The sequence below is a fragment of the Chlamydotis macqueenii genome, chromosome 10 (genome assembly GCF_036417535.1).
Source record: "Chlamydotis macqueenii isolate bChlMac1 chromosome 10, bChlMac1.mat, whole genome shotgun sequence".
Taxonomy (NCBI): domain Eukaryota; kingdom Metazoa; phylum Chordata; class Aves; order Otidiformes; family Otididae; genus Chlamydotis; species Chlamydotis macqueenii.
In genome coordinates, this window is record NC_141565.1 from 6,685,590 (window position 1) to 6,699,037 (window position 13,448).

At 50.9% G+C, this 13,448-nt stretch overlaps 1 protein-coding gene across 1 annotated transcript; it reads left to right on the top strand.

The window, feature by feature from the left end:
- The first annotated feature begins 2,359 nt into the window (after window positions 1–2,359).
- On the top strand, window positions 2,360–9,172 carry TNNC1 (troponin C1, slow skeletal and cardiac type). The gene is made up of 6 exons (XM_010118551.2): window positions 2,360–2,487; window positions 6,385–6,415; window positions 6,749–6,895; window positions 7,553–7,667; window positions 7,775–7,911; window positions 8,533–9,172. Exons 1-6 carry the CDS (start codon window positions 2,464–2,466, stop codon window positions 8,562–8,564), a joined length of 486 nt encoding a protein of 161 aa, XP_010116853.1. The 5' UTR covers window positions 2,360–2,463; the 3' UTR covers window positions 8,565–9,172.
- Window positions 9,173–13,448: the final 4,276 nt, after the last annotated feature.

Genomic DNA, 13,448 nt, shown 5'->3' on the forward strand with positions numbered 1-13,448 from the left:
AGATAGCCGTGCTCCGTCTCTGCCGAGGGCCTCATGGGGGGAGGCAAGAGAAGCAGCAGCAGTGGATGGTTTTCCCGAGGACACCTCCATGCCTGCTGCAGTAGCTTCCCCCTGCATTTCGCACGGTAGAGGCTCTGGGTTTCTCTACAAAATCCCAATTCCCAGCTCTTTTATAAGCAAATTGTTCCAGAGAGTCAGGGCATGCTGGAAGGTTTGGCTCTGAGCAGCAAGCAGGGAGGCAGAGGTTGGCTTGACAGCCCTTGCCTGCGCCGCCTTCCTCGGGGAGGAACATCCCCTCTCGCTTCCAGATGGATTTCATCCTTCCCCTCTATGCATGACTGTGTTTTGCAAGTCTCTGTTTGCATGAGACATACGCAGAAGTGTGTGTTTCCTGTGTTACTGTGCATGGTGGCAGTGGCCCAAATTTCCCCTCTCTAAGCAGACAGAGACCCTTCTTCCACATCCAGACCTGGATTTCATCCCAGCTACTCTGGGAGCATGGCCACGACCCTTTGAAGGCGATGTTAGAGCTCCCACTCCAGCTCCTGCCATCCGTCGGCCCTAGATATATTCTGACTCATCCCAGGAGTTGTTTTCAGGGGGATGACTCAGAGCCGTCGCCTCCTGGTACAGAGAGACTGGACCAGGCGCAATTCCTCACCCTCTGCTGTGGTGCCTGGCAGCATCCAGTGCCAGCGCCCACTGCCTCTCCAGCTCCGCAGGGAATCCCACGGAAGGAAAAGCAGCCCAGGGCTGGGGTTCACCTCAGGGCAGCACTTCATTGAGGGGTTCTCCATGGGGGTGCCCAGGATGGTTTTGGTGGTGATGGGAAACATTAGGTGCCCCATCTCAGCCTGTGCCCTCACCTCAGGGCAGGGTCTGATGCCCTTTAACAAAACGACTACTTCCCTTTGCAGCCTTTTCTGCCTTTTCTGTGTTCAAGGCAACCAAAATATTAATATATTCCAATTCTGAAGACTAACATCCTTCAAAAATTACTTCCTTAAATGTAACTGCTTTCCTTTTTTATACATCTGCCATCCCCATGCTGCGAACAGGCAGAGCTCTGAAGCTTGGGTAGATCAAGGACAGCGGGTGCCAGCAGGACCGCAGTCCATAGCAGGCTCTGCAGCAGGTTAATCTTTTGGGACTGCCAAGCCTGGGAGGATGTGGCGTGGGACACGGCGCTGTGCTCACCCGCGCCCGCGCTTTGTGCTGACACCACCCCGGGTCTCTGGTTAACACCACTTTGGATAGGGGTTACATGGGGGCAGCAATTTTTTTTTGCACGCAACATGATTTCTGTCAAAGGAGGAAGGGATTTTTAGAAGAGGGGAAACCGAACAGCTGTATTCGTGGTATTTTCAGTATGAGCTCGCTGGAGGCGAGACTTCCCTCAGCCTGAAATGCCAGAACCATCCTTCTCTCCTTCGGACACAAGAGGGAGTCCTGAATCACCAAAAAGAGAGGTTTGGCTTTGGTTGCTGTGGCTTAAAACGCTTTTCCATGCACTGAGAAAATTTTGGTCATCACTTGGAGGCCTTTGGCGTGTTTTGCTCTCCAGTGTGGTGGGGTACATCCACGGTAAATGCGGGAATGTGGATTTTCACTGTTTAAAGTGGGGGCAGGTCGACTGCTCACTGGCTGGGTGAAGTGAGTCCCGGTTTCCTAAAGGACTGGGAATTACCCCTGAAATCAAGCACAGCTGACAGCCACCTCACCATTCTGCAGCCCCAGCTAAATGCAGAAAACAGACAAAGCTCCATCCGCCTCCACGCTTCTCCTTGCTGCGGCATTGGGATTGCACATTCCCCCCCGCCCAGCCTCAGCACCTCCGTACACATGGCATCGGCTCCTCCGAGGGCGTTGGCCCTGGCCGCGTGTCCCCCCGCAGCACGGTTCCCCCGCGGGTTTGGGGACAGCTAGCCTAGGGGACAGGGAGGCCCCAACACCTTCTGTTCCCACTGCCCACAGGGGACATTTACTGCTGGACAGGGATATTTGGGAAGGCATGCCTTTCCCGTATTACCCAATTTATACGCAGTATAATCTTTCTAACGCAGCTTCCAGGGGGGAAACACACCGGCGGTGGAGGTGACATGGTGGCATGCATTCAGTCAGGACAGCCAAATACCGCAATATATCAGCAAGGGTCCTGCTGAAACCTGGCTGAAAGGGCTCGCTCCTTCCCACATCAAAGTCACGAGGAAACCTCCAGCTGCCTCGAAGCTTGTCCGGAGCTGGCCCCGGACGTGCCAGCCTCGGGCTCGGCAGCGTCCCCATCCCAAGGCACGCAGGCGAGGCATTCCTTTGGGGACTGGGAAGGAGATGGGCGTGCAGGGCTGTTGGTGGGCTGGTCACATCCCCTGGGGCGGGCAGCCCCCTATATCAGCCAGCTCACGAGGCAGCGCTGATAGAGTGTGACCGTGACATCCTCCGGCCCCTCGCCAGCCCTCTCCAGCCATGGATGACATCTATAAGGCAGCGGTAAGTGCCTCCCTTTGGGGCTGTGTTTTTTTGAGGGGGTTTTAAAGTGTTTTCAGGGATTTTATAGTGTGACAGAACTAATTCAATGGAGAAATAACTAATTCAAATAAGAAATAATTATAGGGTGGCATCTTTTAGTCAACATCTTCATCCGGGACACAGACACTTCCCACTGATGGCTCTGAAGGTTTCACACTCCTCTTGTAAGCATGGAACTCTCAACTATGCTGCTAAAATATTTACAATTACTCCCTTGGTTTTCTGCGGTGAGACAGATGGTCCACAGGTGAATTCATAAATCTCTACAAAATCTTGAAAGGATACGAGGTGGCTGCCGGTTTTAGCCCAGACAAAGCAGAGCAGCATTTCCCGTGAAATGAAGACTATTTGTACAGGTTAAACCTCATCCTGTTCTTTCTGCTGCTTTATAATTTTGTCAATGCTACGTTTCCCCCTTCCCTTCCTTCGCTGAATATTTTTCTGGGACGTGTAAAAAAACCCTCGGCTTTTGCAAGTTATTTCCAAACATCCTCCTCTGCTTTGCTGCTGCTGCTCTCTGTTCTGCAGAAAGGCAGAATGTGAGCTATGCTCTCGGGGAACGCAGAGCATCCTGACGGCTATTTTAACTTACACAGCTGCACGCTGCGCTCACCGTGTAAACCCAAACTATTTGGTCTGTAATAAGGATACTGCATTATTTTGTGAGGAGGGCAGACAGGGATACGTAAGTGGAATAAGGATGAAAATAGATTCTGGATTGTGTGTTTTGCTGCTATGTCCCTTTCGTAACTGAAGTTAAAATAAGAGCTTTTCGGTGATTTTTTTTTAAAAATATATAGTTGAGCAGGTTTAACTTTAACCAACGGCACAAAAAAAATCCATCATACAAGTCCTATTTTAATTCCAAGGTTCTGAGGCAAGAAAGATATAGCTTGATATGTAATTGAAGAAAACAACAAAATGCTCACACCTCTCCTGTCCCTTGGTCAGTGTTGAACCTCGTGAAATGGACCCCTCTAGTGATCCCAACGGTGTGAACAGGCTCCGGAAAGGCTGCACAATATAGCACCGAGTGCCCCAACCAACACCACAAAAAGGGAGAAAAATGCAACCTGTAAAATCAAAGAAAGTCCAGGCCCCTCTAGTTGAACTTTTTAATTAAATATGGTTAGGGAGTGTGTTGTTTAGGGACCTCATGCCCATAATTAGGCACAAGGGCTGAAGTGCTTTGCAAGCCGATGATGCCCGGAGACAAAAGGGTCTGTCCATCAGCTGGGGCAACACGCTGGCAGCAGGAGTGGAGATTCCCCCAAAAGGAAGGGTTCCCCACCCACAAGCTCCAGCCTCTCTCCAAATCTCTGCCCTAAAAATAAGCAAAAATCCACAGGTGAAGGTCATCCCTAACCGAAGCCTGTGGGCTTTAGCGGAACTGGACCACGGAGGAATTTAGCTGAGAAAAAGGAACTGCAGCAATAGAGAGCAACCCAAAAATTCCTGCCTCAGATACCCCAAACTTACTCCAAACATAGAGCCCTTGACTGGGGAAATGGGGCACCCAAAAGACCCAGTGGATTCCCGTAAGGATTTTGCTGCTGTTTTGAAGGTGGACACACGCTGGTAAATGTGGGGCTCAAGTCCTGGGCACTAGCTGCCAGCACCTTTATGAGGCAAAACAAGTCTAAGCCAGGGACAGCCAAGACAAATGGCTTTTTTTTTTTTTGTGGATCTGTTCCCCAAGATTTTAAACTGTAACATTTACCTGGAAAAAAAAAAAATATTCGAGAACTTCCACTTCCCCTGCCTGACTTCAAGCACAGGGGATGAAGAAGAGAGCTGATAAAAGCAAAATACAGCAGATTTGGCATTACGACGGCTGCTGCAGTGCTGGGAGCTTAGTGCTTAGCTTCCCACACCCAGCTGGAGAAACCTGGCCCTGCGATGATGCAGAGGGAAAAGAGGAATAAAGCCGCGAACAGCACCCGTGCCCAGAGAACAACTACAAACAGCTCAAGAGACATCTCTGTAACGAAAGTGTCACTCTATAGTTACAATGCATTTAATTTACACACAGTACAGCTCCACATCTATAATTTCAGTAGTCAAGGATGCTTCAAAAGTGAGTGGTTTTTTATTTGCTGCATGCTGATGGCATATTGTATAGCATTTGTGCCAAATTCCCTACACGCAGCCAGAGAACCCAATGGATTTTCATCTTGCCCACTCATGCCTAGATAAGGGTGTGCAAACACAAAGCTATTCTGGGAACATTTTTAGACTAAGAACAGTGCCAGGGACAAGTGTCCAGATAAAGGGCTGCAAGGATAAATACCACAGCCCGGGAACAATTGAGGAGCTCATCTTTATCTCCAGCACCTCACTCACCCAGGCTTATAAATAGCGAATGCGCCGAGAGGGTCAGGTTACCGGAGTGGCAGGATGGTGGCCGTGGACATCGGCCGAGGGAGCATTGTGGCTGCCCCTGCTCTGCCCAAACAATAGCTGAGCTCAACGGGCCGGCAGCTGCCTGCCTGCCTTCAGCGGCGCCAGGGCCACAGTGGGCTTGGGTTTCCTCCTGCAACACAATCCTGCCGCCGTCCTTAGCACCTTCCAACTTGGAAGTCTTCATCTCCTGGCGTGTAGGGAGTGGGATCAGGCGCTCTGCCCTCTTCCCACAGCCTCTGTCCTGCTAAGAAGATGCACTTTCCCCACCTCCTGCTGCAAGCGGGGAGGATTTCCAGCTGGCTTTTGCAAAACCACTGCTCTCTGGGGCAAAAGCATTAGCCTTCCTTCAAACGGGGGGTGTCACAACCCTGGGTTCTGGGATCCTACCTTGACTGGAACACCTGCCACAGGGATGGGTGTTGGGCACTGCTCGCAGGGGGATGGCAGTAAGGAGATGTTAGTGGGGACAGGCACGCTCTGTGCGGGCCAGAGGTAGTCCTGGCAGGGGGGTCATAGCTGGCTGACTCCAGAGGGGCTGTTGACCAGCATGGGAAGGAAAGGTCAGTGTTTTCATGGATGCTACCGAAGGGGCAGCTGGACACGGCCGTGGGATCAGCAATTTTAGATAAGCACTAGCTGCAGGAAGGAACAAAGCCAAAGAGAGAAATGTACTTAAAGATGTACGACACAGATTCAATGGATTCCTCTTTGCTCTCCTCATTGATTATGTTCATTAATTCATGCTAACTAATAAGCTCCCACTGATCATCTGTGGAGAATGAATTAGAGTAGGGTTTGGGAACAATTTGCCAGCCCATTTTGGCTCCACGGGGCATTCCTTCGGGGAGATACCCCAAACAGGCAAAAGGGAATAGCAGCTCCCTTCAGAGGCAGAACCCTTTGTAACGGACACTGACTTGGATGGAAGTAGACCAGCTCTTAATGCTCTGGATAGTGCAGGGATTTTCCTGAAAAACAACTACTGGAAATGGACTTGTCTGCCCCTCCCTCCCCAGGGACCTCTCCAGCATGTCCTACCTCTGACCTGGCCTCAGCCCATGCGCGAGCTGCCCTCAGCGGCGCAGCTGTCCAGCTGTGAAACCTGCCAACAGCAAGAAACTGTCCCCAAATGGCTGACAGGGACAAATGCCTTTCCCAGTGGGCCTCCCCTGCTTGTGCAGAGGCTGCTTCTGTCGCATATCAGATACTGCCATGCTAGAGAAATTGTGCTCGCTTCAAAGAAGTTGAGAATATTTTTTTAAGGGGAAGAATGTCTTTTAGACTACAAAAAGTGGAGCTGTCAAAACCCCACTGGTCATACATCCCGTAGTCCATGAGGGTCTCTTGTGAGGCTTGGCTGACCTTCCCAAAGGCAGGTGAACAAATAACAAGTCCTTTTAACAATTAGTGATGCTGACAAAGGAAAATGACTTGGTCTCTGTGTTTTCCTTACAGGTTGAGCAGCTGACAGAAGAGCAAAAAAATGGTAGGTGCATTTTTAACCTGACACCACAGCTTAGAGACAGGCTGCCTGTCCAGCAGCCTGGCCTGCCTCAGCAACTAAATCCCAGAAAATGCTTTGGCCAGTCTGGCCAAAGCAGGGTATGACCCAGGGGTTTTGATCCACCAGCATTTCAAGCAAAGCAGTTTCTGTGCACGTGCCCAGTGTCCCCACTGTGCCATGGTCAGGCAGCACTGGGGTGCAAGGGGAGCAGAACCTGTGCCCGGGACGAGCCTGCCTGCCCCGGGGCCACCCACCTGCAGGGTTGAAGTGTGGGGCAAGACCTCCCCTCACATCTCCTCTCCTCTCTCTCCGCAGAGTTCAAGGCTGCCTTTGACATCTTCGTGCTGGGAGCAGAGGATGGTTGCATCAGCACCAAGGAGCTGGGGAAGGTGATGCGGATGCTGGGGCAGAACCCCACCCCTGAGGAGCTGCAGGAGATGATAGACGAGGTGGATGAGGACGGTGAGAGATTTGGGTTTCTTCCACTCGCCCAAGCACCATCCCCACATCCACAGGCACGGGGAGGATGGTGTGGTTCAGAAACACTCAGCATCTGTGCAGCGCTGGCAGGATTTGTGCTGGGAACAGTCTATACATAACTAACATACATAACTAACTGTCAATATTGATTAAATCAGTGTACCAGTGGTCACACATAACAAAATCCACTGGTTGGGCAGAAATACTATACCAAATAACTGGAAAATAAAAGAGCAGGTAAAAGTCAGGCAAAAAAGCAAAACAGCTGTAGTTGAACACAACAGTACTGTACTGCTGGTGCAAAAATACACTGCATGAATACCTACATTCTGGAGCTTTTGTTATTAATACCTGGACGAGATGGACAGGTATCTCCATAGCAGGAAGTTCCATTCATTGGTGCGTCCAGTAGGACTTTTGGCTCATTTTGCCTTGGCACAATGACTGCAAAAGGTAACAATTCAGTGATGAAGTCAGCGCAGAGCTTTGGTCATGCCAGCATCCCAAAAGCTGCCTTTTGATGCAGGGCTGCTCTCCTGAGTTTTGCTCCTCGGTTACTAAAGGGGAATGTGATCTCCCGCTTGGCATTGCCTGTCCACCCACCGTCGTGCCAGCTCATGGTGTTTATTCTGCCTGCAGGCAGTGGCACTGTAGACTTTGATGAGTTCCTTGTTATGATGGTCCGGTGTATGAAAGATGACAGCAAAGGAAAAACCGAAGAGGAACTCTCAGATCTCTTCAGGATGTTTGATAAGTAAGAGCCGTGACTGCAACATGCCAGGGTGGTGGGAGCAGTTCAGGTGCCCCGTTCTCCTTCCCCAGCACATTAGTCTGCTCCTGATCTCGCCTATCTTCACACAGAAATGCTGATGGCTACATTGATCTTGAGGAGCTGAAGATCATGCTGCAGGCGACGGGAGAGACCATCACTGAGGATGACATAGAAGAACTGATGAAAGATGGCGATAAAAACAACGATGGCAGGATTGACTATGACGGTAGGAGTCTTTCTTGTCTGCAGTTTGGTCACAAGCCCCTGAGCGTCACCCCGGCAGTTCCTGCAGTATTGGTTGCCTTCAGGGATGGGTGTGAGCTTGTGCAGGCAGTGCTGGGCAATACGCCTGACAGCAGCCGGAGTTTGCACAGGGATGTTTCTTACACTTGTGAAAAGGTAGCAAGAGGGCTCCTGTAACTCTCCCCACGCTGTGAAAGCCAGCCTGCATTGAAGCAAAGCTGCTTTTCAACAGAGACCCCTCCTGTGCCCTAAATACAAGCACCAGCTCTGAAGGGCTGTATTTTTGAACGCGATGCTGCCGAAATGACACTCAGACCATTTCCGAGCTGAGCTGGTGGCCATGTCCCTCCCTGGGCGCTCACCTCCAGCATTTTGGTTGGCAGCTGGGGGCGACGCTGGGCTCTGGTGACATTTACAGCAGGAGTCACGAGGAGTCCTCGCCACAGCCAGAGGAGTGGTAGCCATTCCCCCTTGGCCTCTCACGCATCAAGGGGATGGAAAAGGAAACAGGGCTGGGGAAAGCTGTCAAGAGCGCACTTGACAGCTGTGAGAGCACTTCAGTCTCACCTCACCCCCCTTGTCTCCAATGTCTTCTCCTTGGCAGAGTTCCTGGAGTTTATGAAGGGAGTTGAATAAATCTGAGGCCAGATCTACAGCCTGAATCTCCTAAACACCTCCAGCTTTGCATCTCATCTCCTTGGCTAAGTCCCCTGGCTACCAGCATGAAGACTGAGCGCTGAGAAGGGTGGCCGCTGGGAAAATAAAACGCGTTAATACCAAATGCCTCAGATGGTCGTTCCTTGGAGGTTTAGTGAAAGCTTCACCCCCGTCGCGTCCTCACAACTAACGGGGCTGCACCGAACATCTACGAGCTGCGTCTGGGAAAGTGACACTACAGCTGGAGCTTTAAGCCTCCAAGGAAGTATTTTGCTGCCAGCCCAGCGACAAAGCCTGGCCAGCAGGGCCGTGGGTGCTCGGTCGGGAGGTGCTATGCTGCATGTCCTCGCCCCGGCCCTGGTGAGCAGGCTCAGGAGCTGGCACTGGTGCCTGCTGGTTTAACTGGAGCACTGTCAGCATTTTAGCAATGAAATATGCATTAACAACCACTTATGCCATCACTGAAATCCCCTGATGAGGAACAGTCCCTCTCCTCCCCCCTGCCACCCTGACAGTCACCCTGCAGCGCATGCAGAAAGACTTCAGTTTTCTTTGGAAATGTGAATAAAAGCCATTCCTAAGCTGGACTGGGTGCTTTCTTCCCGTCTCACCCAGCCTGATGGGAGGCAGACAGCGGCAGCCCCTCACTGTCCTCCAGCAGCCCTCAGTGGGAGCCTCACTGCAATAACTGAAACACATGCTTTTCCCTCAAAAATCACATCCATTTGGGCCACAGGGACCCTGAGCAAGGCACAGCCCTGCTTTGGGTCTCGGCTCCCAGGCATAGGGTGACAGCAGGGCCGAGGAGAAGCCGTGCTGTCCCTGAGGGCCCCGGGTGCCATCTTCTCCCGTCCCAAGGAAGCGTGGCATTCCTGCGGCATTAGCAGCTCCCCCTGCACATAGCTACCTCCTCCCATCGAATTACAGCCCCAGCACAGCTCATGCATTGCAGTCGTGTTGCTAAAATCAAACGTTTACCCAAGCAAAATAAACATTGGCAGGGCAAAGCGTGAGACTGTGCCGGTGCAAGCCCTGGTGATGCTGCCCTCGACCCTGGGCGAGCGTGCCGCCATGCTAGTGCCCTCGTGCCCACTGCACCGTCCTTCTGCCTTTCCTCCCCAAACTAGTTTTTTTTCTTTTGCCTCCCATGGAAATAACACCTTCAGCAGCTGTATTTGATGTAACGCATGCTCTCATTTGTAGCAACAATGAAATATTGCAATTCAGAGCAAACAGGCTCGAGATGAAAATAGGCATGAGAGGGGCTGTCAGTCCTTTGGAAGGACACAACTGTGTCTTTCCTCTGGACAAAGAGGACCAAATGTTTTGCCCAACCAGGGCTTGTAACATCAGAGAAACTGAGGAAATGAACCCCTGCCAGCTAGAGCAGCTGATTTTCCTTAAAACTCAGGATATTTTGGGAACATCCCTAATACAAACATCTGGAAGATCTCTTCCTCTGGGATCTCCCCAGGGATCCCAAGCCCTCGCTGCCATAGCTCCTGCTGATTCAGCAGAACTCCAGGCACACCAGAAACCAATAGACACAGAGATGTGTTGGGTTGGACAACCCTGTGACAGGGAACGTTCCTGAGCACTACCATCTTCTGCTTCCAATGAATCCATAGCCTAGGGATCAAAAATAATAATTTTCCACCTCCCCAGTGTAGCAGCAGAAATAATTTCCCACTGAGACCTGCTTCTGAGGACACAGCTGACATGTTTTACCCCAGGCCTAGACACCTCCACAGAGGTGCAAATGCCCAGGCTTTGGCCACAAGCCAAGGAGACATCAGCCACAGCCATCCAGCCCACCAACGACCCACACTCTCACATCGTATCTCAGCAGGCATCACCAACAGTCCCGTTATCTTCCTCTGTCCCGACCAGATCCCAACATGGGACATCTCCAAGATATTCACCACTGCTTACTGATAGATTTTGGTCCCCTAAAGAGTGAACAAGATGAAAAATAAGGAACTTTCCTAGCTTAACCTCCTACCTTCAGCCAACTTGGTGGCTTGTGGGGAGGCCTGGACTCTTGATGTGACCCCAGGCTGCAAAGAGCCACCTGGCCACGTGTCTTGGATCTCCCGCCTCGGTTCAACGGCACAGGCAGCAGCAAGCCACAGCCTTGCTGTCTACTCACTTTTTTCCAAGAGCAGAACAGAGAAGGCGGTGGCTGGAAAGAAAGAGGACTGAGGTCTTGTAGCAGTTGAAACTTGCCCCTAGAGGAGCTGACACTTTGGGGGCTATTTGGGTTTTTTTTATAGTCTTTAGACGAGAGGTACCAGCAGGTCAGCGCGCTCTGCGTCAAGTCAGAAAGACTGCTGCAAGACCTATTTGTCTTAACACACTGACTCTCCTCCAAGAGTAAGACAGCAAATGCCACAGGGTGGGGCGCTGTGGGTGGATTTCACTGCTGGCTAAAACACGGGAACAACTGCACCAGGAATGTAAAGTGACTTGACAGGCTGGCACGTGGGCCAGACAGCTGAAAAACCAGTAACCAGTACAAGATCAGCCTGACTGAAGCCTCCCACAGAGGGGATGTGCCTGAAGACAGGCTAACAATGAGTGGAAACCACCCAGAGGAGTCCATGTATCTATGCAACTCCCAAAAAATCTGCAGTTTTCCCTGCCTGTGTAGTGAAGCTTTCATGCCAGAAGCCTTTAAAGAACATGACACTCATCCACAAGCTCTGCTTGGGAAAGAAAGAAAAAAAAAGAAAGAAAAAACTTCTTTCAAACATCCATAAATTTAAAAAAAAATCAGGCAAAAAGCCATTTACCACTCTCTAAACCAGCCCCCAGACCCGTGTGCTCTTAACTCCCCAGCTGAGACAGCCACAGCTCTCAGGCCATTTGCTCTGCTTGCTTTCGCTGGCAGTGGATGTAATTCCTACCCTGGTTTGCAGCTTTCCCAGCACATTTGAGGCCTCTCTACAGCCCTTACTAAAACTTTGCTGGATGAACTAAGTGACTACAGGAAGATCTGAGGATGTTCTGTACTTATCCCCCTAAGAAAACTTCTGCAGCTCGCCTACAGTTATGGATTTGCCACCAGGGCAGCATAATGTGAGCTAAGATATGTCAGATAAAAACATTTCACCGCATCAAAGCCCCTTGACAACAGCCTTGAAACTTGGGCAAAGCAGAACTCCTGCTCTGTTCACTGCGTTTTGCTTTAACACGCTACTGGAAGGCGATAAAGGGAGACAGAGTAACTTGCATCCAGCTCTACTTTTCATTTTCACAGTGAGCACTGATGAGCCCAGCAAATACTCTGCCCCATCAGAGCCCTTCCCAGTGCTTTCATTTCTCCTCCCAGCTTCTGCTCTTGGCTTTTAGTGCAATTGCTCACCTTTCCCAAATGAGTTGATTCAGTATCAGGTTATCTGCCCTTTGCTCCCTATTTTTTTTTTTTTAAATCAAAGGAGGAAAAAAAGGAGCCAAACTGGAACTTGATATTGAGTCCTCTTAATTGCAAAGGGGAGGAATCATCTGCAGCGAGTACGACGTACAGCAGCAGCACGCCCAAAACACATACCCTGATGTACAGCAGTAGCTAAGCAGAGACGTCCTCAAGCATTTTTAAATGAAGTTTTTAAATGTCAAAGATGACAGAGCTCTGCATCATGGGAATAGTTTCAAGTGGGCCACAGCTGCCAGTTCCATCTCCTGGGCTCTGCATACGTAATCCTCCCCAAAAGGATCTTCAGCCTCACTTGAGCAACAGAAATCAAGACACAGAAGTTACATGATTTCACAAGGCCACTGGAAGGGATAAAGATGCACCACGAGGCCATGTCACCACGGACTCCTCTCCACAGCTTCCCCTCCTGGGCTGGGACCTCTACCACAAGGAGGGAAGTTGTGGATTGAGCTGTTGGGGGGTTGGAAAACGCAGGATGTGATCAACTGACGTCCAGGCAGCGTCCTGCGGGACCGCCATGTGTGCAGGGAGCAGACAACAACAAACCTGACACCGAGCTGCTGTGGAAGCTCACGAAATTCCTGTCTCTTGCTACACAATGATGCCTGGATTAAGGTTACGTTCCTCCGCGCTGCATTTTGTCACGCAGCCGCTATTTTTGTCAGAAAGTCAGCAAGCCCTTATTTGGGAAGCTGTCCCACTGAAGGGCAGCATGAAGGGCAGGGAGATGAAAAGGCTGCTTCTGAAGGCAGGCCTGGGGAAGCCACCTGGAGCCACAAGAAGCCCAAATCTTCCTCTCTGCTTCTTGTTAACATGCCAACATCCTTTTCTCAGTCTGATCCTCGCCTCAAACAACATCCTGTGGGTGAGCTACTCTCACAACACAAGAACTCTGCGGAAGGCACCAAGAGCATTTAGAGATGAAAGCCCACTTCTTAGAAAACCCCGAGTGCTGGAGGTTTCAAATGCAGAACTTAAAACCAGACTGGAAATCTGCAGACACACAGCTGAAGGTGCAGCAATACAAACACAAAGTCCTCTGTTCAGAGGCTTTTTCTTTCACTCCTTGTCACAACGCCTCTCTGCACCAGACTGACCTTCGCTTACACAGCTGGACCAGCCACTCAGCTCCTCCAACACCAGCAGCAACCCAAGGGGAAATCTCCCCATGCTAGGTTTCTCTGCCAGTCCCAGCAAAGGCTGCCTGGGGATGCTGGGCAGCTCTGGGCCAGCAGCCGAGGCTGCCAGCAGATGTGCACGCTGATCTGAACCACAGCTACACAATCTTGGCCTTGCAGACAAAGTTGCTCAAGCAGGGATGGCACCAGACAGAGCCCGAGATCTCTGACACCCATGGGCACTCAGGTACCACTGAGGCCAGTGGGATTTAAGTGCTGAGGACCTGTCTCTGGGTGACCTATCACTTG